The sequence below is a fragment of the Pelodiscus sinensis genome, chromosome 2 (genome assembly GCF_052426305.1).
Source record: "Pelodiscus sinensis isolate ZL-2025 chromosome 2, ASM5242630v1, whole genome shotgun sequence".
Taxonomy (NCBI): domain Eukaryota; kingdom Metazoa; phylum Chordata; order Testudines; family Trionychidae; genus Pelodiscus; species Pelodiscus sinensis.
Window position 1 is genome coordinate 252,777,075 of NC_143053.1, and position 26,959 is coordinate 252,804,033.

Here is a 26,959-nt window from a genome sequence, read left to right on the forward strand (position 1 = left end):
AGGGTTAATGTAAACTGTTCTGCACCCAGCTGAGGCTTTCAGTTCTTTCTTTTTCTGCAATATTATCCCTCCCAGAACAGAGGGATCCATCTCCTTTATCTCCAGAACTTATTTGGCATTCAGGCGGCTGCCTGTGCATTGTTGTTAATTTATTATCGTGGCACCTGGGAGCCTCAAGTGTGCAGCAGGACCTTTGTGGGCGAGGAACGGCCCAAAAAGAGAAGGAAAAGACAGTCCCTGCTCCAAGGTTCTTGCAATCTAAGTAGAAGAGACGAGACAACAGATGGTGATAGGCAGGCAGGGGAGTACAAGCAAAGGGTGTTGAGGATGAGAGCACAGCAGATAACCCATTAGCAAGTGTGTAGGCTTCAGAGCAGAGGAAATTTAAAAGGAGGGAGGGAGAGATGGTCACTGAGATGACTTCAGGGGAATTGGAACAATTTGTGCCGTGGAGACGCTGAGAGCTGTTGAATCACACTGCATATGGTGAAAACCACTTCAAGATAGTGGGTGCTGCAGCACCCCCAGTTTCAGTACCTGGGCATGGCTTTATAAATGTTTACAGGCATGAAGTGCAGCATGGAAGAAAGCACTTAAATGGAACATATAGCAAGTGGATGATGGAAGCTGGCCCTCTGGGCTGTTTGGAGGGGCGAGTCGGCATCTCAACAGGGAATGAGAGATGACAGGTAAGATCGGGACATCTTGCACAGCTGGAGTAAGGAATGAGTGAACCAAGCATATTAAAATACATGCTCCTTTCTGTCCCTTCCCATGGTGCATCTCCCTGCTGTAGGACTAAGCTGCAACTTGGAGAGGGCTGAATGGAAGATAGTGACTGTTGCTCTAATCTTGTAAGTTGTGTAGTCACACAACAGTTGCAGGAGAAGATAAAGGTCTTGGGTCTGCCCCTAGAAGCGTTGTTATTATCTGGAGGAAGGAAAAAGATCTTAGGCTGCTCCACCCGGAGTGAGGAGAACGTTTTATACCTCTTCATCCCCTTTCTACCGCAAAGCTGAGGGAGGGGCAGAAAAGTGTGGTAGCAGGCAACTGGCCACACATCCAAGCAGACAAAATAAGCGGAAGTGAACCGGGTCATCTGGAAGGAAGGGATATGAATAAAGAGCTGAAGAGGGATATGGCATCTCAGATGTTTGGGATAATTCAGGTTCTTGGCAAGCACCTGAGGTTCTTTCATTCCTAACTGACACCTCCAAGAGGAAAGGCTATGCATTAATTCCCGCAAAGAAAGATTGGCCTGGCTGAGCATATTCCATGATGCCAATGCAGCGACTGCCAAGTTTAAATATAGAGACAACACTTGGCTTGCCCTGCTGAGATTTGTAATGCAGCAGGACTGCGGAGATCTTGGACTGCAGCAGATGTCAGAAGCTGAGCCTCTGTGAAGATACAATGTCACCAGTGACATTTATAGGAAGCCAGAGCAAACTTTTCAGATCTAGGGACCTAAAGTTAGGCTCTTGGATCTATATTTATCCACTGCAATAAAATGTGGCCTGCTTTTTTTTTCAATCTTGCTAAGCCACTGCAGTTTCAGGAGCCCAAACTTAAGAAGTGAAGTTGACAATTTTGGCCTAAGTCTGCTACCTTTAGGGTAGCTCAATGGTTTTGCGTATTTGGGCTGGTGGTGATTCCCCCCCACCCATCCCTGACACAGAGACTTTGTATATTGTGCAGACAATCATCACAAATGTCTGGGTGACAGCAATGTGCAGACATCTGCTTGGCAAACGGTACCAGCTGCAGTGTCTGCTCCCTTTGGAGAGATCCTCCCGCTGCGATAGTCTGTCGTGAGTGCTTCCAGTTTTCATGGCAGGCTTAACACTTAGATGGATGTTGCATTTGGTTTTCATGAACACTTAACACAGCAGAGGAGCCTAACACAGGAAAAAATGGATTTATTGTGAAACTCTTCCGTCTGGGTCAGACCTTCACTCCTCCAACGGAGCAGATGCCCTTGTGCAAGAGAGTGCCTGACTGTGTGCATTGCGGGCTCCATAAAATGAAATCCGGGACTTGGTCCTCAGGAACTCACGGCGTAACCAAAACAATTGCACGTCACTACATTGTAGGAAGTCTTCAGGTTGTGTAAGACCCAGCGCTACCATGGAAGCACAGTCAGGGATCTGAACTTTGGAGATCGAGCTGTTGTAAGAACTTGTTATAACGTGAGTGTAATCTTCTATTGATCTACAGAATGAGAGAGGCTGGAGAAGAAGGGAGGGATATCGAGGCTAAAATTTTCAGCCATGAATGCCTGATGGTAGATGCTTACCTCCATATTCCAGCAACTTTCTAAGTTTGGGCTGGATTATTGAGATGCCATGAGGGCCCACATCTCTCGTGACTGCAATAAGAGCTGTGTCTGAAAATCAAGACATACAGCAGGTGCCTAAATATGGAGATAGATGCTCCTATGGAAAGGGGGTGGGGTGGCGTATAAGCATATTTAATAGAAAATGTTCATCCCAAATCAGGAGAAAATGTCAAAAATTTTCACAAATTGAAACAGTCCCTAAAATTTCAGCTCTGAAATGGCGAAATCTTGACTAGCAGGATTATTGATCCAAATAAAGCAAATATTCCCCACTTAACATGAATCATTTTGGTTTGTTTGAATTCACCCAAAACACTGTTTTGAGTCAGTACAGTACTTCCTTTTGTGTACTTCATGGGATCCAAGTACTTTCCCCTCGCTCCCTGATAGGGGAACGGGAAGAAAAGCAAGCTGCATCCTGGTACGCATGGCGGCTTCCACACGCTGCCCTCCCGAAATGGTGCCATTGGTACATGTTCAAGTGCTCAGAGGTCTTCCAAAGGCTACATCAGCTCATCTAGATCAGTGGTCTCCAACCTTTTTACACCCAAGATCACTTTTTAAATCTCAGAACAGGTGAAGATCTACCGCCCCTCCCCTTCCTTGAAGCCCCTCCCCTTCCTTGAAGCCCCGCCCTCTCTATTCTCCTCCTGTCCATCACTTGCTATCCCCAGCCCTTACTTACACACTCTGATAAACAGTTTATTTTTAAATTATGCGATACATACAATTAAAATCATGTGTTTATAGTTATGAAATAAATGGTCTGTTTTTTATTCATGCTATTTAAATCTAAAATGAAGCATTTATAATTATACGTTTTGTGGGGACAGAGTACTGTGGCTGGGGGCAGGGGAGAGGGAACAGGGTGCTGGGGGGCAGAGGACAGGATTCTGCAGCAGGGGACAGAGTGCCAATGGGGACAGAGTTCGGGGAGTGGGGACGCAAATGGGGACAGAGTTCTGTAGTTGAGGACAGGGGAGTGGGGACAGGGGAGTGGAATGCCAGTGGAGGAAGAGAGTCCCCTGCATCTCCCTCCTCCCAGCATTCCCCCCGGAAACCAGCATGTGCCTGTCCCGGGGCCAAACCCCCCTGCGCAGGGAAGCCCTGGGGCCAACTCCCCCCCTCCACACAGGGAAGCCCCACGCGCACTCACCTGCCCCAGGGCCAACCCTCCCCGTACAGGAAAGCCTCACGCGCGCGCCTGGCCAGGGGGCCGAGCCCCCCTCCCGCGCAGGGAAGCCCCGCGCGCACGCACCTGCCCCGGGGCCAACTCCCCCCTCCACGCAAGGAAGCCCCGTGCGCACTTGTCCCGGCGCCAACCCCCTCCCCGTGCCGGGAAGCCCCGGGGCCAAACCCCCGCGCGCCGGAAGCCGACACTACCTCCGTCTTCTCTCGAGGTAAGTAGTGGCGCTTCTAGGGGGTGGGAGGGAAATGGGGGCGGGGCTGACAGGACGCCTTGCGAGCGACTGGTCGAGGCCTCGAGATCGACCAGTCGCTCGCGAGCGACTGGTTGGTGACCACGGATCTAGATAGTTGCCTAGTTTTACAACAGGCTACATTAAAACACTAGCAAAGTCAGTACCAGCAAAAATTTCACACAAGTTGTTTACACTGTTCCATAAGGACAATATTTATATTCCAGTTGATTTATTTCATAATGATGTGGTAAAAGTGTGAGAGAGCTGTTTTTCAGTAATTGTGGGCTGTGATGCTTTTGCATTTTTTCTGTCTGATTTTGCAAGCACGTCAGGTTAAACTTGGGGATATATGTGACAAATCAGACTCCTAAAACAGGAACAATAATGTAGAAAATTTGACAGCTCCTGACCTCATTAAATGGTGAGTTTTTGCTGAGATTCTAAGCAAAGGACATTTCCTGCCTGAAATATTTCCACTGGGGTTTTATTTAAGTTTAATTAAGTGTAAATGGTTGAATGCATGATGGGTAAGAATAGTACTTTGCTTTGCAAACAAATGAACAATCCAGCAAAGCCCCAAACACAAAGTCTCAGGAGTCACGTTATTTCCAAATTTCCCTCTGGAGAATTCAGTTTTGCACGAGCATGGATTTGCTCAGCTTTAGAATGCTAAAATCCTTCAAGCTTGTTTTGGCATGGTACCTGCATTCAGCTGCCCCTGTGGCCCTGATCGTGTACTGGCTCAGGGGTTACACAGCCAGAAAAACTGATCACTTGGAAATCTGAAACAGGATCTTGGGCAATGTTCCCTCTTATCTTTCCATACATGAGTGAAGGGGGAGGGATTTGAGCTCCACCATGCCCTCCATCTTAGGCCACCCCAGAACCCACCAGAACCCACCCCACCTCCAGAGGGTCCCTTGTGCTGCGTTTGTAAGGCTGGAGCCAGCTCTATCCCTGGGGCAGCCTGTGTTGGCTATCCAGATGCTCCGAGGGCAGGCAGGCAGGGGAGGAGAATAGGACTTGAACCTATCACCCTGCGCGCTCCCCAGGAAAATGCCTGCTCCCCTAGTCCACTCCAGAACCCATGACCCCACCTCTCTACCTTCAGGACATCCTTTATCCAGCCTTCCTAATGCTGGAGCCAGCTCCAGCAGGCCTAGGGGATAGGGCATCAACATCCAGGAGCAACAGGGGGTGATGATGTGGTTGGTGTCTGCTATAGACCATCAGATCAGGTGAACGAGACTTTCTTCAGACAAGTGAGAGACACTTCCAGATCACCTGGTGCGTTGCACCACCAGGTGAAACACAAACATAGCAGTGAGAGCTCTGCTAATCAGCTGGGCAGCATTGGAATCTGTCCCAACGGGCCACACAAGCGCACAGCCCACAGGGAATGCTGATCTCCAGTCGTGCTGCACAGCTTCATTGCTCTAGTACCTGAGCTCTCTCTCTGGACACGTGAGTTGTAATCACATCTGTGATTGCAGTATAGACATACCCCCAGCAGCACTCACTCAGAACTTGCAGACCATGGGGAGGAAGACCTAGAGGGGCTTTAAACCACCTTTCTGTCTCCTCCCTGACCCCAGGCTGCCGCATCCTCCTTGTCTTCAGCTTATTCCAGCTCCAGTCCTGGGGAAACTGTTGGTGGCGGTCTGGCTGTTCTCGGTGCGATGGTGGGACTCGAACTCACAATCCCAGGCTCTGGGGAAGCAGCTACTGGGCTAATTTAAACAGCCCTTGTGGCCTAACTGCATTACAATAGCTTCCCTGGGCTTCCCTACTAGTGGAAGCACCTCCCAGATTTTCCATAGCTCTGTGGCCCAACCTTTCCCCCATTTCCCAGTGTAACCCCCTACAATAAGGCTTGCAAGGGCTTTTTGGAAGGCAGCCTGCAGCTGTCTGTATAATTCAGTGAGGGGCAACCTAGGCTAGTGAGTAAGCTGCATGAGTGTCTCCCCCCTCCTATCAATGGGCCGCAAGATTGTCGAAACCAAGACAGTCTCCTGGAATAGGGTGGTTCTGCTAACTGCGCTCGCGTACTTAACATTTGCAGGGTGTGCCAGTTGAACTGTAGCAGTGCCTTGATCAGATGCAGAGGGTGCGCACGGCTCTCCCAATACTGGGTGCAGTCAACATGCTTCTCACTTCCCGTGCCCTGGCTTTAAGTGCATGTCACTTTAGCAATACTGGCAGGGGAAAAATGATACGGACGAAAACCAGCAGAATATGTCAACCCTGCGCGTGGTCAACAATAAACAAAATGTCTCGTGGGCCACACATAGAATCCCGATATAATGTGTGTGGTCCACGGGCCACACACTGCCCACCACTGCTATAGTGCCTCTGCTGGAAGAATCTTCCCCCCAGCCCACTGTGATGGACACCTCACTCCCCATGCTTTCTGATATGGCCGTATGGACACAGATATCCTTAACTCGAAGATGCTTGGGTCAAATTGCCTCATGTATCCTATCAATCTTCATGTCATAATCCGCTGCATCTATGTATCTTATTTTGGTGGATGTATCATTCTTGTGTGTAAAATTCGACATAGGGAGTATGGAATGCTCTGTGGTTTTAAATGTGCGAAGGAAAGCCATCAAGGGTGTTTCCAATATGGGGATACCCCCGTGTCTGGGCAATCCCATGTAAATTGCCTTTTTGTCTTTAAGTCTTAGCAATGGTTGGTCTTAGGAAGTCACATGACCTCCCTAACTGGCTAGGTAATGTCTCATGCAAAAGTGGGAATCTTTAAAACAGGGAACTTGCAGGTCTTTGGCTGGTTGGCATGGCACACGCCAGGGAATGAACCAAAGACCCCAGGGAGAGGGAGACCCGGGTCTGAAGGCTTAACTGGAAAAGGAAGAGTTTTAGGGTAAGTTTGTAATGAGTGTGTAAAAAGATTGTACTGAGATTTTAGTGTTAGAATTAGCTAAGCATTTTCTGTTATTTTAAGTTTGTACTCTACTTTGCTCTGCCTGTTCGCAGTTACTACCACCTAAATCCTACTGCTTGTACTTCATAAAGTCACTTTTATTTACTATGAAGCCCAGTGTAAATAATTGTTACCTTGGGGAGCAATCTGTCTGCACATCCCCCCTTTCATTGCTAAAGGGGGCTTGCCTATATAATTCATGTGGGGTTCTGATCCCATTTGAGGAGTGGTATCCCGGGAAGCTGGGCTCAAAACTGCATTTTCCTTGGACCTGAAGAGTTTCAGTGTCTGTACTGTTTGCGGGGAGAGGGGCGGTGATCTCAGCATGGTGCCTTGGCTGGGGGAGAGCAGGGAGCTGGCCCAGCAGGACAGAGCGGCGAGAAGCCCCTTGTCAGCACTCCAGGAGGCACCGCCAAGGGGTCGTCTGTGACTGCCCCGTCACACCCACGTCGAGGGTCTTAGCAATCGTTTACCTGGTACAAAACACCAGAGCAAGAGGTGAGGGTCACACCAGAATGGGCATAGCTGGATTTAGGAAGGGCTACAGATTGAAATGGATAATGAAGTCCATTGTTATACTGAGTGAGATTAAAAATGAGAGAGTTGAGTAGATGGCCTCAAGTTTCCGGACATTCATCACAACCTCGAAGAGCCAAGGTTCGTAAAACACATCATAGAATAACAGAGCACTAGAACTGGAAGGGACCTTGAGAGGTCATGTCCAGTCCCCTGCCCTCATGGCAGGGCCCATCACCATCTAGATCATTCCTGATAGATGCCTATCTAACCTGCTCTTAAATATCTCCAGTGATTTAAATTAAAAATTAATGGAGATTGCCTATCTCCTAGAAATGGAAGGGACCTTGAAAGGTCATTGAGTCTAGTCCCCTGCCTTCTCAGCTGGACCAAGTACCATCCCTGACAAATTTTTGCCCCAAATGGCCTCTGCAAGGATTGAACTCATAACCCTGGGTTCAGCAGGCCAATGCTCAAACCACTAAACTATCCCTCTCCTGATAGCAGGTCATTGCACAGCTATTGAAGACAAAGATTCAAGAAGCTTCTTCTCAAGCAGCTGGTATTGCTGCTACTGGAGTCAGGGTACCGCCAAAGATGTAACACGGGTCTCATTTGGAATGGTGATTCCTGGGTACTCTAGAGATTGCATTGGAAATACCTGCCTTGTGTTGCTTGCGTTCACAGACAGATTTGATAGTCTTCTCCAGAAAACGAAAGGCCACCTCTGCCAAACTCAAGAAATAGAAGGTACCACTGGATACATAATATGTCTTTTTATCCAGAGCTACCACTTCAGAAGGCATCCATTAAGTGAATGATGCGTGATTATACTGCGGCTGTTTTCTAGAGTGCAGGGAGACATGCATCTCCCAGGGAGTCATTCAGCTCAAGAAGGTAACTGCCTCTTACCTACACATAAACCCATTGAAAGGGATCAACAATCTGTCTTGCTGGCTGGTTCTGTCAGTTTAGGTGCAATTTGTTTAAAACAGAGTGTCAAAAAATATCACATTGATTGTGTTCTTGTGACTGGCTTTGAATCGCTTTCTAACGACTTTCCTCTTTAACTTGGTCTGAAGTGTTTGGAAATTACAGTCGTTTGGTCTCCATTTAGGCTAGCAGACAAAAGCACAATCAAGTGACGAAGTGAGGCCTTTATGGAACAAACAGTGTGTTCGATTGATGGCCAATGTTGTAGGGAGCAGAAATGGCATAAATCAGCACCAAGAAAATCCATCTCATCAGAGATCATTCCTGAGCTTTTAATGCAGCCAAGCTGAGAAATTATTAACAATTCCAGGTCCTGATCTGACCCATTGCTGCTGGTTAGAAATGGAGATGAAAGCTAATACAAATGTTTCCATTGCAAACATGCTTCCTTTCTGTATTTTGTGTTGTGGCGAGATAGCTTTTTTAAAAATGAGAATCACAATAGAGTTAGTAAAATAGGTAATTAGTGTGAAGTCAATGATAAAATAAACCCAATGGATTAAGCTCGTTCCTAGTGTAACATCAGTGAAGACAATGGACTTGCCCCCAGAGTGAATCAGACTCCATTTCATCTCTATAGTTTGTTGATGTAGATAACTTTGTTTCAGGACAGCTCACTTATATTCAGATATACAGTCTCTCTCTCTCTCTTTTCTCTCTCTCTCCCACCACCCCTCCACTGCTTGATCTAAGGAGGTACCAAGAATATTGTACCAATTCTTGTTACATTAGGATTTTGTTTTCACTCATGTAAGGCCTGATCCTGCAAACTCTTAAGCACATGACTAACTTTTAATTGCTTAAGTGGTCACATTCAGTTTACTCAGGTGAATAACCTTCTTAAGCGTTTGCAGGATTGACCCATAGATAGGCCATTGAAAGGAACAGTTTACCAGTGCTTTCATGCCAGCATTTTAACCAAAAATTCTAAATTCTGAGAGAAAATCCTCATTGTTTTTGTCTCTAAACCAGTTCTTCAGTGGTGATACTCTGAGACTTCTGAAATCCATTCATTCACTGAGAAGAGCTTTTCTGATTCCACAACCACTCTAGGCAATTTATTCCAGTGTTTAACCACCCTCACAGTTAGGAAGTTTTTCCTGATGTCCAACCTAAACCTCCCTTGCCTGCAGTTTAAGCCCATTGCTTCTTGTTCTATCCTCAGAGGCCAAGGAAGAACAATTTTTCTCCCTTCCTCCTTGTGACACCCTTTTAGATACTTGAACACCGCTATTATGTCCCATCTCAATCTTCTCTTTTCTAAACTAAACAAGCTCAGTTCTTTCAGTCTTGCCTCATAGCTCATGTTTTCTAGACCTTTCATAATTTTTGTTGCTTTTCTCTGGACCTTCTCCAATTTCTCCACATCTTTCTTGAAATTTGGTGCCCTGAACTGGAGACAATACTCCAGGTGAGGCTGAATCATCACAGAGTAGAGCAGAAGAATGACTTCTCGTGTCTTGCTCACAACACTCCTATTAATGCAGTTGATGATGGAATTCGTAATGGCAAGAGCTCTATGAGGCAGAGGGCCTCATTGTGTGACGCATTATACAAATGTAGAGGAGTAGGCAGAATACCGTATTTTCTGGTGTATAAGACTACTTTTTATACTAAAAAACATCCCCCAAAAATCAGGGGTCGTCTTATACGCAGGGTATAAACATACAGGCAGTCCCAGACTTGCAGGTACGAATGGGGCTTTTCTCGCTCTGGAGGACACGGACTGCAGGACCTCGCGGTCCCGCCGCCCGTGTACTCCGGGGTGAGAAAAGCTGCTCCGCGTCTCCCTGGTCTGCAGGGAGGCGGAGCAAAGCCGCGGAGGGCTGCCCCGCTGCCTGGGCTGCCCCGCTGCCCGAGCCCCTCCACGGCTTTGCAAAGCCTCGGGGGAAGCCGGCAGCGGGACAGCCCAGACGCGCCGCGGCTGTCCCGCTGCCGGTGTTCTCAGAGGCTTTGCTCCCGGTGTCCCTGGTCTGCTGGAGACGGTCCCCAGCAGACCAGGGACACCGGGAGCAAAGCCGGGGAGGCGGAGGGGTCCCGCGCCTCTGAGGCTTTGCCAGAGCAAAGCCTCAGAGGCGCGGCACCCTGCTGCCGCTGCGGCTTTGCTCCCCTGTCCCTGGTCTGCTGGGGGGGGGGGGCGCAGCTAGTGCGCCCTCCCCCCCCAGCAGACCAGGCTTTTGTTGTGGACCCTGGGGCAGAGCAGTTGAGGTGCTGCTGGTTGGCCTCTTAAGGGGGGGAAGTCTTATACGGCGAGTATAGGCGAAAACCTATGTTTTAACTAGAAAATTAGGGGGTCGTCTTATACGCCCAGTCACCTTATACGCCGGAAAATACGGTATATAAATTATCGTTACAGTTGCAGGCTCGAAAGTAACACGAATTTGTTCCTTGTCTCAAAGGTGCTTTATTGATAATTCCTGTACCTCACTGTTCTTTAAGAAGGGAAGGTAATTTGGCCATCTTTCAGGTGTGGAAACTGAGGCAGAGATACAAAGTGGCTTATGATAGGTTACCCAGTATGCTACCAGAAGAGCTGGGACTAGAACCCAGGTCACTAGAATCACCCTTTAATCAGCTACCCACTAGGTCACTGTAGCAGCATTTGTCTTTTATTAATTGCTAGAAGATGTACCTGGTGTTGCTCAGCTCCTTAACTCAAGTAAGTTTTTATTTTCTTCATTTAAATCATTACTCTTGGGTGGGGCTAGGATGAGGGGATCAGTATACAGGCTGCTCAGGTAAGAGAGGACAGCCCTCTCTTACTGCAGCAGCTTGGAGCCAGGGCTCCATGTCCCCTGGCTGGGGGACAGATCGACAAACAGACACACAAGCAGACAAACTCTCTGAAATATGTAGTCCCTTTCTTCACCCCTGTTCCTTTCTCTACCTCTGCCCTCTGTAGGCCCAATGAGATTATACCTGTCCCGGTCCCCATCTCTGGCCCTTTGCTGCCCTCTCTGGTCATTCTATGGTATAACTTCCCTCCTACCAGACCTTTCACACATTTCCATTTTAGGAGAAACAATCAAATTCCAGGCATCTTGCTTTAAATTATGATAAGAGGAAGCTGCATATCAAATTTACTGGTCCCAACTCTTACCGTTTAAGAGGAGTTCTTGGACAAAGAGACTCACAGACAGATGAACAGACACACGGACAGATGAACAAACTCTCCAAAATATAGAGTAGATGATTTATTATTATTTTATTATATTATTCCTTCAGCATTTGTTTTTAAAGCCATCTGTTTAAATTTGTTTTTTCTTCAGCATCTTAAGTTCAGGTCTCAGCCTCTTTTTGCTTGCTTGATTTTTAGTTCATTGCCTATTAAATAGAAAGATGCCTGCCTTCTGAGAAGTTCTAGGAGTCCTGTACCTTGGTTCCCTGAGATTTTTGAGTTTTGGCTCTACAAAATGCATTTGTTTTTCTCATGCTCCTCACCTGACTTCTTTGTTTTGTGATATCTGTCAGCAGGTGCTGAAACTGTAGGTATCACTAGTGTTTTGGAGGGAAATGCAACCAGTCTGTCTAGGAGCAGCAAATATCCTCAAGGCAAAAGAAACAAGATTGGAATGCTGTAACCTTTATGTCCTGGCTTGCGCTCGGCTTTCTGCGGGCCTTGTTCAGAACTCTGACCCCCGCAGCCTGCCGACAACACAGAACCTCACCCTGGTCTCCACCAACCTCGGTTACTACCCTGATACACTCTCCACCCTGAGTTTTTCCCAAGCGATCTGCTCTGACATGCCCAGCCCTCTCCTAGAATGCTCAGAAAATTAAATCGGTTTGTTGCAGCTTTATAGAGACAAAAGTCACACCTGGGGAATTCATGCTGAGCTGATCACTTGCATTTTCTGCTGCAGTTTGGTCATAGAAGGGAGGCGAGGGATGCAGCATTACTAGGCACGAGTGGGAGGCAGTGAACTGAGAAGTGGGCTTCATCTGTGATTTCCAGAGTCCTTCTGGGAAATTCTGAGCCTGGAAAGAGCTTGAGGAGACAGCTCACCTCAGTGTAATTCTCATTTAAACATGGAAACCTCTTTTGCAGTGCACCGAAATGTTGTTTTATTTTCTTAAGGGGAAGGCAGTGCTCCTTAGAAAGGTTGTGTGTCCTAGTGGCTACTGCACTGCACGCAGACTCAACAGGCCTGGGTTCTCTACTCAGCTCGGTCCTGGGCACACCGTGTGACTTTGGCTAGTCACCTCTTGGTAACGTAGCACTATGGGTACATCTAAACTACATCCCTTGTTTGATAAAGGGATGTAAATTAGACATGTCGAAATTGTAAATGAAGCCGGGATTTGAATTTCCCGCACTTCATTTGCATAATAGCAGCTGTGGCTTTTTTTCGAAAAGATGCTTTTTGAAAAAAATAACTGTGGTCAAGACGGGGATCTTTCGACAGAAATGCCCCGTTTCAAAAGATCCTGTAACCCTCATTTTTTGAAAATGTGAAAATCCAGTAGGAGACTTTTACTTGACACCAGTGGGGTCTACATGGACCAATGAATACTCTACACATGAATGTGCATTAGAAATCACTCCTTTGTGGGCTGCACACTGCCATGCATATACAAGCCCCTGGTGAGTCCCTTTTCTCGCCTCCTTTGCAGCGTCTCCTACCCTGGACTTCCATAGAGATATACAGACTAGTGCCAGGAGACACTTTGATCCACCCAGCTCAAGGACTGTGTTTCATTTTGTCCGTAAAACCATCTCATAGTCAGGGGAGATGAGAGGAAAGGAGGAAATCGGGCTGCACAGCCACAGATGTATTTGCCTGGCCGAAGACTCAACGAAAGAGTTTTCAATTTAGTATTGAGACACCAGACAGATTCAGTGACATGCCCAAGGCTAAACAAGAGTAAATGGCAGGGCTAGGATGTCCCAGGGCTTCTCAGTCCCCATTCAGTGATTTAAACCACTAGAGGATCCTTCCCCTATGGCTTCAGACTCCATAAAAGCAACGTATTCGAAGTGGGTATCAGGAAAAATAAAATAGAAGACATTTCTGTCAATAATCTCCATTGTAATCCATTGTAAAGCTTCGTTTAGCTTTAAGTCAGTTGGCCTGGGCAGTGAGTTAAGTGTCTTTATTTCACCTTCCAGAGTTGTTTTTTCCTCCAGAAGAGGCTCACGAGATGTATTGGTTTCCTCATGAGCGCGGAATAGCTTAGTGTCTTTGTAATTGTTCTGCTTCTGCCTTTCAGGTTGTAGCAACGCACTCAGACTGCATCATCCGAAAGGAGCAGGAAGCCTGTCTGGAGAAAATCAGGAGAGCAAATGCCCTCAGCCCGCTGAATGAGTCCTCCCCAGGTGAGTTCCAAGATGGAGACATACGGTGAACTCTCACTTTCAGAGTTTTCCTCTCGTTTACGTATGTGACACACAGGATATTGACGCCAATGGCTTACTAGAATACAATTCAGTAATTAATTATCCTTGGGTAAACTAGCAAAGATAAACGGTATAAGAGCAATTAATTGTCATGCTTCAGGGCAAATGCTGATGATCAGCCGAGGTCAGGAATATATTTCCTTCCATAGAACAATATGACACAATTGGCTACATCTACACTGGCATGATTTTCTGGAAATGCTTGTAACGGAAAAGTTTTCTGTTAAAAGAATTTTCGGAAAAGCACGTCTAGATTGGCAGGACGCTTTTCCGAAAAAGCACTTTTTGTGGAAAAGTGTCCATGGCCAATGTAGACGCGCTTTTCCACAAAAAAGCCCCGATCGTCATTTTCGCGATCGGGACTTTTTTGCGGAAAACATTATTGTGCTATCTACACTGGCCCTTTTCCGGAACAGTTTTCCAGAAAAAGACTTTTGCCCGAATGGGAGGAGCGTAGTATTTCCGGAAAAGCACTGATGATTTTACATTAGATCGTCAGTGCTTTCCAGAAATTCAAGCGGCCAGTGTAGACAGCTGGCAAGTTTTTCCAGAAAAGCGGCTGATTTTACGGAATAACTTGCCAGTGTAGACACAGCCAATGCTACTCTTGTAGTTGGTCTGGAGTCACCCTGTGGTGCCCTGTGATGAGTGCCAGATTGCTAGATTCCACCCACTACTTCAGAGCCACAGACAGGAAAACTGAGGCAAGAGATGCAGACCCTGCTATGCAGAGGCTCCATCTCCCTCTCATTGACTTCATTAGGAACTGTGGATGCTCAGCACCCTTCAGAGTCAGGCCCCAAATGACTCCTCTGAAGCTGCAGAGCAAGTCACTGGCAAAGCCAGTTCCTTGAAGCCCGGCGGCAATTCTAGGGCTCCAGCCAAACTTTCCATGGTGCAGTTTGCGGTGAAGGGGTGCAAAGGGGGCCCAGAAGTGGCCGACATGGGGACATCCTGACTATGTTCCCTTTTCCTGGTCATGTTTCCTACCTTGGATGCAGCGGGGGAACATTCAGGAACCTCTAAGCAAACTCTGCTCTACCAGAGCATGCCTGGATGTGGGGTGCTCCTCTGTCCAGATGGCTTTGTGGGCAGAGATCGGCAGGGGCACAATGCAAAGTGTCCACACGAGATGTTTGCAGCAGCAGCCGGACCCTGGTGCCACAAACAAATCAAACGGTTTGCTGGAACCCGGGAGAGTGCACGGGCCAGGCCTTCCACGTTAGCCACAGGCCTCTCCAGGTGCATCCAGAGCCCCAAGTCGTAAACGTGGGCAAGGTGAGAACCCTCCTCTGCCCTGCAGAGCTATGTCGGCCGCTGACTGCGACTCCTGTTACGTGTTAGTAACGATAGGCCAAGTGGCTGGGGTTTGGAGTCCGAGCCTTCCGGGGTCGTTGGATCAGCTGGTTCCACACGCTGCACAGGCTGGAAAAATTTCACCCAGTTGCTCCTGGTTCCTGACCCTGGGGGGAACACTCGGAGCCATGAATGCACGGATCAGCGTATCCAGCCATGCCCCTACGCAGAGTTACAGAGGAACCACTGTCATGAATGCTGCTGCTCCTGGGCCTCTGCGTGTGGTGAATCCACTGGAGGTCCTTCTGCCCTACCAGCAGTGCCTCTACAATGGGGCCTGGTTCCCCCCTTTTTCCTTCCTTAAGCGACCTGCACAGAAATCACCACAGGCGCAATGCTCCCAGCTCTTCTGCGGCAGCACCGGGGAGATGAGGTTCCTTGTAGCTCCCTGGTTGGTCTTGCTGGGTTAGTGACTCTGATTAGGGGCCACGAGGAGAGCTTGGGTGACTCACCCGAACTCCCTGAGAGCAGGCGGGAGAAGGAAGGCAGTGAAAGGGAGGGGCGGCTAGGCAGCCGGTGTGGAGTAAGCTGCTCCATTAACTGTCTGGCAAGGGGACATAGCTTTCTCTGTCACCTTTCATTTTCCCCACTTAGGGAAAGGGTCTGTGGGTGTGACTCCCAACCCATGTAGAGATGCTCATGCGGACACTCTACGGACAGCAATACAGCTGGGGTAGCCACCTGGGTACACCCATATGGCCCCAGCTCCGCTACTGTTTTGAGACTTGCTCAAGGAGTGCTACCGTGGGCACGTCTACACAAGCCTGGCATCACATCCCCAATTACAAATGTAGATGTAAATTGTGGGTCTGTCTACTCCTCAGATGCCGCTATGATTGCTTCGTGGGTTGGCATAATTGTGCTTGCTCCCGTCTAGCTGAGGCAGGTGACATTAGCAGAGAAGGCGAGGTGGCGTGGACCCTGGGGGTGGCTGGCAACCTGCATAATCTGATGACATGGATCTGGGGGTGGCTAGCAACCAGAATCCGTGGTGGACTTGTACTTGGGTGGTTAGCCCACCACTGTTACCTGCACCGGCTCAATTACTGCTTGAGTGGGTCTGCTTAAGAACATAAGAATGGCCATACTAGGGTCAGACCAAAGGCCTGTCTAGCCCATTATCCCGTCTTCCAAAAGTGGCCAATGCCAGATACCCCAGAAGGAGTGATCAGAACAGGTAACCAACAAGTGATCCCTCTCCTGTCACCCATGTCCAGCCTCTGAAAAATAGAGGCTAGGGACACCATTTCTTCCCATCCTGGCTAATATCTATTAATAGATCTATCCTCCATGAATTTATCTAGCTCTTTTTTGAACCCTGTTAAAGTCCTGGTCTTCACAACATCCTCTGGCAAGGAGTTCCACAGGTTGACTGTGGACTGCATGCAGTGTAGATGTGCCCTACACAGGTTTGTTCCCTACTTAGCTCCTGAGCCATGCAGCTGCCTGGTAGCCCTCACTCAGGGCAGATTGTAAAGCTGTAATCCAGGCCTATATGCTCTATCCAGCCATATATCGGATATATTTCAGACTAGGCTCTGCCATCCTTACTCATACTGTGTAGTTAGTCCACAGTGACTCCTATTACAATCAGAGGGGCCCTGGGCAGAGTCAGGTTATATTCAGCATCGCCGAACCTGGCCTTTCATTAAGAGTGATCGAGAGCACCATCTAAAAGATGGGCCCATTTCAGTTCTTACTGCTCTGAACGCCTCCCCCCCCCCCCCCACGGGGTTACCTGCCTGCAGTTGAAAGCAGCCAGAGGCATTTGCAGTACGTTTTCTTCTTTGGTTGGTTCCTCTCCCTTCCCCCTCCCTCAGCCAGGCTGTCCTTCAGCTGGGAGAATGCGCCGGGCTCTCATTAGTGGGTTAAAAAAATAAGGCTTATTAAAAGCGACAGCTAGTGGAGAAATGAACTGTTAGCTTGTTTCCTTTGGAAAACCGAGCAGCATAGAAAACACCTATGTCTGAGCTTGTCAGAAGCAGATGGGGGAAGGAAGAAATGCATTCCAACTGGGTAATAAACAGACAGGGAGGCGAGGGGTAGAAACCTTGGTAGATCCTTTGTGTTTCCATCCAAACAAAGCCGGGGAACAAAATCTATTTCATGAGTAATCGTCCATTGAAGGGAAGGTGCCAAGAGTAGAAGAGCAAGGACTGAGGGGGGGACAGGGCAGTTTATTTAATGGCTGTTTTGTTCAGTGTTTGTACAGCACCAAGCACAATAGGGTCCTGTTCTACGACAGGGGCTGCTAGGCGCTACCATGACTCAAATAAATAATGAGAGGTACTTTATCTTCATTCTCCCCAAGCTTTAAATCCTTACCCCAAGGGAAGTCAATGGGAGCTCTTTCTGCATGCTCCAGCCCTCTCAGATTAGCTCAGCCCTCTGTCATTTTGCCTCCTGCTGTGTTTGGCTCCTGCTTCCAGATTTGCAGAAGGGATGGCTCCCCAGCCGATGCTTCCAGCTCCCCACGACGAGCTGCAGTATGTGCAAAGCGCTCGTGCTGCAGCTGTAGCCATGGAGCCTTCAGATGAATGCGAGCAATATTCTGCAGAAGCAGCCAGCCTCCAGACACGTTCCTGCCTCGGCAGAGTAGATTTCCGCAGATGTCCTTCTGCACTGTGCTTGCTGTTGTTTTATCCTCTGCCGTGGTGCGGTTTTCCTCCCTCTGCTGCTTTGTGGGGTCTATACGTGCTTGAGAAACAATGGTTTATTTTACAGCCCCTCCCTGATCACTGCTTCCTCTGAAGCGTGTTCAGTCTCTCTGGGGCTTTCATAAGGAAGGAAATAAGGGTGAAATACCGACCCCAAGCCCCACCCCCGCCATCCCAGCCACCCACATGCCAAGCCTGAATAAAAGGAGATGTGTACACAGAGTTTGAGCAAGGGCCAGGATCCTTCTGTTGTGGGCTAGGAAGGGAGAGAACATGTTGCAGAGAAAGACAAAGTAGGAGAATGAAGAGGATGAGGCAGGAGGGAAAGAAGGGTGAGTTGTTCAAGGCAATTCAATCCAATTCTCTCCTACATTGACATCTCCCCAATTTTCTGGCTTGTTCCAGCCTCAGTTCTAGAATAGATCAGAGCAGCTCCTGGGCTGATCTAACTTATGATAGCTGGGAACGGTCCCCAAAGGACTGCCCGCTAGTTGAGAATTGGCAATGCACATCGATACTCTGGCTATGCCCTCTGCTGCTCCCATCATTCTCTGTCCTATCCCCGACACCCAGGGATTAGTGGGGATGGTGCAGGAGTTGCTTAGATCAACTGTTCAGCAATTGACATGTTCCCCTTGCTGAGGAAATGCTCATCGGGCCAGGTGCAGTAAGCATCTGGCCCCTGTGCACTGCCAGCATTGGAACAAGTGAGCTGGAGCACATGAGAGAGGCTGGCCCATGACTCTGGGACAGGACATTTTATAATCTAAGGTAGTGGTGCGCAACCTTTTCCCCGGTGGGACCCCTAGGAAAATTTTGGTTGAGAGAAAAAAAAAAGCGTGGCCCCTTTAAATGGCACTTTGCTCATTTGCCACTCCCTCCACCCCCACCACGTGTATGCCGAGCTGGGAAAAAAAAGGCAACCCCCCCGAAGACAGTTGCGACCCCCAAGGGGGTCACGACCCACAGGTTGTGCACTACCGATCTAAGGGCCAGACCCTGCTTTTTTTACTCACATCATTGGTCAATTAACTGCAATGGAAACACTCATGTGAGCATGGGTTTTGTGACTTAGGAGGTGATTTCAACAGGAGATGCTGCTGCTCAGCGTATTACTGGTCTGGTCCCTTGGTTTAATCATCACAGTTTCTGAAATACAGTTCCATGGTCTATCATGTCAATAATGCAGGTGTGTGCTGGCCGCACAATGCATTGGATTGCATCTTTGCAGGGCTCTGCCCTGTCTCCATGGACCTGCCATTCCAGGCAGGGAGCTCCGTAGTATAATCATCATGCTACTTGTGCCTCTGTAATGTCCTTCGTGCCACGATCTCAAGGGTTTTGTGACCATGAGACTTACAGCCAATAGCAAGTTTTTCCATCAGTCACTCTCACAGCTCTTTACAAAGAAGCCCAGTATTGATATCCCCATTTCACGTCTGGGACAACTGAGGCACTGCATGGGGAAGTAACTTGACCAAGGTCATGCAACAGGCCCATGGAAGAGCTGAGAATAGAATCCAGGCCTGTAATCCAGTGCTTCATCCTGCAGGGCATAGTGCCTCCCCACAAACTCAGAACTCCCCTCTGAGAGGTGTACATTGAGGAACGGCAGGATCACCCCCCTACTGCCTGTCACAAACAACCCTGAGCACAGCAGGTGTGCAACAGTGCACAGCAACACTCCAGAACCATTTAGGACAGGAAGTGACCAGGAATATTCTAGCCAATTGAAAGTGCATAGTGGATTTTGGTCACCGTATCATTTAGGGGACATACCAGGACTTCTATTTCTTCCCTTACCTCAAGTGCCATGGGGTGACCACAAAAAAGCGGCACATGAGACAGATGTTGAATGCACCTCTGGAATGCATCCAAACACCATGGTGACGGGTACGGTATTCGAAGCTGAATGGAACAGGAAGTGAGCAGGGCTCTGGGTTTTCATCTCCTTGTAAAATCACTCTTTAATTTTGGCTGCCCCAATGAACTGGATTAGCTTGTGGCATGCTTTCCAGCTCCCCATCGCAGTGCCCAGGGCAAAGGTACAGCCGCACATTTCCAGCCCCTTTCGGTTTCAAAAACGGCTCTTTATGGAGCGAAACGAGCAGCACTCATCCCCGGCGAGCCAGAGCCCTTTGTCCTTAGAACAGGATTGAGAAGAATGAAAGTTTGGAGGAGGAGAGAGAGTTGATTCGGTTTCGCTTTCCCAAATGCAGAGGGGCAGAGAGTTTCGCAGATGTGTGTTTTGAAAAGGAGCCCATCTGGATGGGAAGATGGAGCCAGATTGCTGTGTTGTGCCAGAGAGTTTGCTGTAGTTTTTTTTTCTCCTTGAATTGCCTCATCAATCTGCCTTTCCTGTTGCCCTCGCCAGCACTGGGGAGAAATTATTTCAGTGTGCATGCGCTTCCCTCCTGGTCGCAGCTGTGTATGGGAGTAATGTGGCTGTGGCTGTCCTCTGGGCAATTAGCTCCTAAAAGGTGCTTTGTTGTCATTGGATTTCTCTCCATAGCAGGGCAGAGGATCCACTAATAGTCTAACAGCAGATTCAGAAGCATGAGGCAGGAGATTTGGGGTCAGAATATGCGCTACACGACGCCAGAAGTGGCACATTCAGCTGTACGATTCATACTGGAAGGGGTATCCACTTGTGTGCTTCAGGCATAAGGCAAGGGCTAGGCAGTGGGGCTAGGAAGAAATTTCCATACAGACAGGTGTGATGACACAGTCGGGGTTCCCCCGATCCTGCGCCCCTGTAGCAGCAAGAACAGACTCCGCCAGTCAATAGAATAGAGGGGGGGTGTTGCTTCTCCAGGATACAGCACAGCATAGACGTGATGTGTTACAGGAGTCTGGGCCAGGATACCTCAGACCCCTTGAGATGGGGTCCCTAGGCCCCTGGATTCCAGCCCTCTCCTTAGACTGGTTTCTCCATGATTCCAGCCCAAGCCTGCCCCTTCCCCCAACACACACTTCCTTTGTCCCCTCTCTTCCCTTAACGAGTAGAACCGGTTTGGCCACTGTCCTGAGGCCCCTCTTGTTGGGCCGTGCTTACAGACAACCGCCAGCGTCCACAGCCCACCGCCCACCGCCCAAGCACAGCAACCAGCAAGGTACTGACACTACACCACAACATGTGGGCAAGTCAGTGGGAATCACACATCACAACACAGGGGGACCCCGGGATACAGAGCAGACAGCCCCCCCACTACGCCACAACAGGTTAGCCCATAATTGCCTGCTGGGGCTTTGCTGCACCTTCCTCTGATGCGGGCCTCTGCTGGAGAGAGGACGCTGGGCTAGATGCGTCTGAATGGATGTGGCAAATCCTAAATTCTGACCTATTGCATTAACACCTACTGGCCCCACCTGCTGTCAGAGCCCCATTTTGAAATGGATTGTAAGCTCACGCTTGTGCCAAATCGCCTACAGTCCCAAATAGACAAGATGTGCAATATTATTCTCCCCATTTCACAGCTGGAGGACTGAGGCGTAGAATGATTACGTGACTGGCCCAATGTGTCTGGCAGTGAATGGAACTAAACTCAGGTCTCCTGAGTCCCAGGCCTTCACCACAGGATGGTCATTCCTCTCGATTTCACTAACGCCTTTGCTGATCGTCTTCCACAGGCTGCAGAGCCACTGTAGTCTTAGCAAGATGCCATTACAAAGCAGTGGAATGTACTGACATGTGAGTACATACCGGACACAAGAGGAACATTCCACCTGTAAATATTTAGCATGATCAGTAGCCAAGCAGATGTACTCCACATGGATGCACTAGGCATGTTCCACTGTTCCATAGAGGTCAAAGCTCTTCCCCACTTGCGCATGTTGAGTGCGGGGGAGGGGAGAACACAAGATACTTGAAAAATACCGTGTCACTAAAGGCTCATGTTAAAACTCCCCACTGTCACAGATGCCTTGGATTTGTATCGGTGCCACTACCTAATTTCAAAACCCTTTTGGCTACGTCTACACTGGCAGCTTCTTGCACAAGAACTCTTTTGCGGAAGAGTTCTTGTGCAAACACTCTTCCAGAAGAGAGCGTCTACACTGGCATGTGCTTTTGTGCAAGAGCATCCATGGCAGTGCAGACGCTCTCTTGCGCAAGAAAGCTCTGATGGCCATTTTAACCATAGGGAATCTTGTGCAAGAAATTCATGTTGCCTGGATATTCAGTGTCTCCATCACTGGCAATTTTCTCACACTCCTGAAGCTTTTGGAGACCATGTGATTGCTGTCCATGTGATCACCAGCCCTGAAGTACGTCCCTTGGTAAAGATGCTTTATAATTCATTGTTTCTTGAGAATACAAGCCCAGACAAACCCTGGATTTTACTTGTAACTGGAACCCTTTGGATGAAGAGTCCGGAAACAGTAAGCTCTTCAGAAGGGAGACTTGTCTTTTTGGTTGGGGTTCATACTGCACCTACGACAACGTGGTGCCCTTCAGTGCTACAGGTTGGACCTCTATGGTCCAACACCCTCAATACCTGACTGGTTCCGGATGAGGGGTTTTAATGTTAAGGGGAGGTCATTTCTCACCCCCCTGCGGCCGGCCCCTACCCGGCCATCCCATCAGGCTTCCCGACTCCTCCGGGCAGCCCAGCTGAGCCATGTGCTGGTCTTCCCTTCCCCCCTCCCAGCAGCCCAGCTGGGCCATGTGCCGGGCTTCTTGCCCCTTCTGCCCCGGCAGCCCAGCTGTAGCATGTCTGCTCCTGCCCCACTCCCTGCTGTGTGCTGGGACTCTCTGATCCTGAACCATCCATGGTCCTGGCCTTGTTGATAGAAGTGCAACCTTTACTGCAATGCAAGTGATTAATGATAATGTAATTAAGTGATTAGTGATAAAGTAATTAAGGTGCCACTGGTCTCCTCGTGGTTTTTGTAAAATAACATTGGGGCCTGGTGGGAAGGCCCCAATGTTATTTTACAAAAACCATGAGGAGTCCAATGGCACCTTAAAGACTAAGGGTATGTCTACACAGCCACCCTAGTTCGAACTAAGGTGGCTAATGTAGGCATTCAAACGTGCAAATGAAGCCCGGGATTTAAATATTTAAACCTCCTAATTCGAACTACCTAGTCCGTGTCGCATGTAGCCGCGGGAAGGTAGTTTGAATTACGGGCATTTAAAAATGGCGGCACCTGGGAACATGCAAATGAAGCCCGGGATATTTAAATCCTGGGCTTCATTTGGAAGTTCGAAAGCCTACATTAGCAACCCTAGTTTGAACTAGGGTGGCAGTGTAGACATACCCTAACAGATTTATTTCGGCATAAGCTTTTGTGGGCAAAAATCCACTTCCCCCGATGCAGGTAATAACAATGTTATTTCACTGTCTCCTTTGAGATGCTTTCAGAGGCACTGGCAATGAATAACGGTGGCTTGGGGCGGCTTTTAGCAAGGAAGGTCCACGGTTACTCCAAGCCAAAATATAGTATTAGCTATTTTTTTTATCTCACGAAGGATGCACAAGGGCAAGGAGGGGACTGTACATTATTTCAAACGTTATTTATTATCTTTGAGCACGCAACAGCCTAAGGGCTAAGGAAACAGAAGGCACCAATGTATATGCTAATAATTCATGAGGGTGGTGACCTTTTCAGCAATATCTTGGGCTTTTTCTTTTGTTCGGTTTGCACAGGGTGGTGGTACTGAGTGCAATGGAATTGCATAGATACAAGCGAAAGATACGGAGAGTCCTAGCAGACAGTGAGGAGCTGTGTCATAATGGCTTTGGATTCTTGGAAGGTTCTTAGATAGGGCCGGATTCCTTATTGTATTATGGCCCTTTGTGCCGCGCTGGGGGCATGAAGTTGCTGCTCTCTGGCTGCAGATTTCCAGCTGAAAATTCCCGGTGTAAAAAAGTTCCCTGCTGATTGTTAGAGCCCTGCATTTCCACAGATAGTGGAGCGGATACCTGCACAGGGTGTTACTCCTCACTAGGGGGCACCAGTGCAGGTCTCTGCAGTGCCGGCTCGGAAAGGATGCAAGAAGCTGTGTCCTAAATCCCCTTGCAGGAGGGGCTGAGTACAGGCCCTACCCGCCCCCCCCCCCCCCCTTCGCCCCCCGCCTCTCTGGTGAGCGCTGATCTGCACAGCCTTAGCATGCTGCCTGCCTCTGCTCTGCCTGACCCTGCCCTCTCCTTGTTCATCTGTGCTTAGGGTTGCCAGGTGTTCGGTTTTTGCTGGGACTGTCCGTTATTTGGGTCCCCGGTAAAAAACAAACAAACAGAAAATACAGAAAACTCCTGTTTCCCGCAGATGGAAGCCTGGTGGGGACAATTTCCCCCCGTCTTGTCTGGCGGGGGCAGGAGAGTAAGGAGTGCAGGGCCATTGATTTTTTGCTCAACAACTTTGGTTCTCACCCTTTTTTTTTTCCTCAACAGAGTTTTTCCCAGTGTTTTTTTTTGGGGGGGGGGGGGTTGGGTTCGGGGGGGTTCGGTATTTTTTTGTTAAAGCGTCTGGCAACCCTATCTGTGCTCCCCCCATTCCAGATTTGTTGTGCCGATACAAGTGAAATCTGGATCGCAGATTGCAAGAGGAGTTGAGCCCAACAGATGTAGATCCATATTTTTGTATCCCTGCAGGGCTCTATGGATTGGGACTGTGCTGTATATCTGTCCCTTTCCCCCACAACATAGGGACTGCGTTGGGGGTAGGCATGGCTGTGGAGGAGGAATGCCTGTGCTCCTACATCAAGAAATGTAGATCCATCACTAGATAGTTCGAAGTAGGCTCGGGGCTAGCCTGAGCCCTGAGGATGAAGGAAGTGCAGTCCGCTGCCTGTGCTGGCTTTCTGGATCAGGAGAGGAGTCAATTAATCAAGTTCAGAGTGAATAGAAAATGGTGTAAATTAGCAAACTGAGCTCAAGACTGGAACCTGGAATAGAAGAAATGGGTTTTACCATCTTAAATCTGGGGTGGATGGCCAAGTGAATTATGGCATGTGGGTTCTCCTAACATTATTGGCTGGATCACACTGCACCATGAGACCCTGGCCTCAGGTGGTGTAAATGGGCATAGCTCTGAAGTCAATAAATCAGCTCTGATTTATACTATCTGAGGGTCTGCCGTGTGTATCCTACATATGCCACGTGCTACAGAAAAAGAAATTGGGTAGGACTGGTTTTGTGAAATTCCTCTACTGTCAAAGCAAGGAAAGGTAGTGTGTGTGTTTCTTTGTGTGTGTGTGTTGTGTTAAAAACATTTCTAAAGCTGTATTTCTGTAACATTACTAGCACCTACAGCAGGGGTGGGCAATAATTTTCACTGGGGGGCTACTTAATGAATTTTAGTATGTGGTCATGGGCCAGGTCCACCCCCTGGAAGGGGTGGGGCTAGGGGAAGGGGGCAGGCCTGGGGACTAGCCTCCCTCCAGAGTTGCTTGGGGCTGGAGGCTTTGAATTAAAAATATAGCAAAGGGCTAGTGGCTCCCTGCCCTACCACTAACACATTGTCCAGCAACCGCCCAGGGTTGCTGCAGCTATTTAAATGACTTGCAGCATTAGCCCTGCCAGGGTAGTGCCGTAACCAGGAGCCATGAGACATTTAAATAGGATCCTGCTATCTGAGCCATCACCTGGCGATTCGGTGGTACGGGCAGCCAGATAAAAATAGAATGCAGCCAGATGCCATCTGTGGACCGGATCCAACTCCTGGGCTGAAACTTGCCCAGCCCTGATCCACAAAGACTATTTTATAAACATCTCTTCCAAGACTAATATCATCAAGCCTTGAAAGTCAGACCGGTGGAATTGTAAACCCCTGTTCTTCACTGATCCAACGTTGGGAAGAAATAAGAAAACATTTATGCGATCTCAGCTTTTCAGTGTCAGACTGGCAGCTGTGAATTGCTTCTGTTTGAACTACTAGAAGTCATTTTTGTGAAGGTAGATTTGTGGCCGAGTGTGTGATTGCAGGATCAATCTGGAATCCGTTCAGTGAGCAAGAGTTTCTCTTGCCTGCACTGGGGACTCAGAACAGGAAGGATCAAGTCCTAAAACTGCGCGCAAAAAAAAAAAAGCAATTTGTTGCTTGCTGAAAACATTCTAGTTCATCATTCTGAAACATTCCACATTTGCATAAATAAAGCCACTTATCCATTGGTGTTATCAGTGGATTAATGGCGCATGTTCATGGGGCTGTGCATATAACCTGTAAGTTCTTGATAAAGAAGCTGACTTACTATGCACTATCTTGTCCATTTAAAAAGACACATGGGTTTGCATTCATTCTGCTCCTTTATTTCAATACCAGGTGACAAACCCTCATCTTAATTGGCAGAGATATAAGGCCCCAGCTCAGCAACATAGTTAATCATGTGGTTCGTTTAACGCAGGTGTGTAAGCTTCACCAATTTCCATGCCATTTAAGCGTGTTTAAACCTCCAGTGAAGCCAGGGAGACTTAAGCACATTCTGGAGTTGAACTGTGGGATTAGAGGCTTTCCTGAAACCAGACAAAAGCACCTGCCTCCCTGTATATCAAGAGAAGTGACTTACTCCTGCCACTTTGTAGGGGGGCATTCCTTGTGATTCAATAAGGCTACGTCTAGACTGCAAGCCTCTTTCGAAAGAGGCTTTTTCGAAAGATACTTTTGAAAAGCCTGTTTAGAAAAAGAGCATCTAGACTACAACGAGCACTTTTGAAAAAGCAAGACGCTTTTTTGAAAGAGAGCACCCAGGCAGTCTGGATGCTCTCTTTCGAAAGAGCACTTTCGAAAAAAAGGCGTTATTCCTCATAAAATGAGGTTTTTCATGGTCGAAAAACTGCTGCGTTCTTTCAATTTACTTTTGAAAGAACATGGCAGCAGTCTAGATGCAGGTGAAATTTTTTCGAAAAAAGGCTACTTTTTTCGAAAAAACCCTGAATTCTACACAAACCCAGCTGTTTAAATTTGACCTTTGAAGAAATGTTTCAGTGAGTGGACAGCACTTCGCTTGTCTGTCCTTCTTTTGGAGAGCCTGGGGATAAAACCTCATTATTAAACTCTCTCTCTCTCACTGTGTGAGGGTATGTCTACACTACAGCGCTAATTCAAACTAACTTAATTGGAATTAGTTAATTCGAACTAAGCTAATTCGAATTAGTGCATCTAGACCTAAAAACTAGTTCGAATTAGCATTTTGCTAATTTGAACTAGCATGTTCACATTGAGTGGACCCTGAACCGGGGTTAAGGATGGCTGGAAGCAGTGCCGGCAGGGCATCAGATTAGGACTTAGCGCGTGGAGCTGCTGTCTCAGGCTAGCCGAGGGCTGTGCTTACAGGGTCCCGACCCCCACCCCGGACAGACAGTTCTCAGGCACATCACAGCACTCGGCCATCAG

At 48.3% G+C, this 26,959-nt stretch overlaps 1 protein-coding gene across 5 annotated transcripts in view; it reads left to right on the top strand.

Annotated features, from left to right (window-relative positions):
* The window catches only part of ADCYAP1R1 (ADCYAP receptor type I), a 218,050-nt gene that overhangs the window by 66,190 nt on the left and 124,901 nt on the right, over positions 1-26,959 (top strand). For all 5 annotated transcript variants that reach the window (XM_006120585.5, XM_006120587.5, XM_006120590.4 and 2 more), the window contains exon 3: positions 13,424-13,529. In XM_006120585.5, the coding sequence (XP_006120647.1) occupies positions 13,424-13,529 (106 nt within the window). The remainder of the gene's footprint in view (positions 1-13,423; positions 13,530-26,959) is intronic.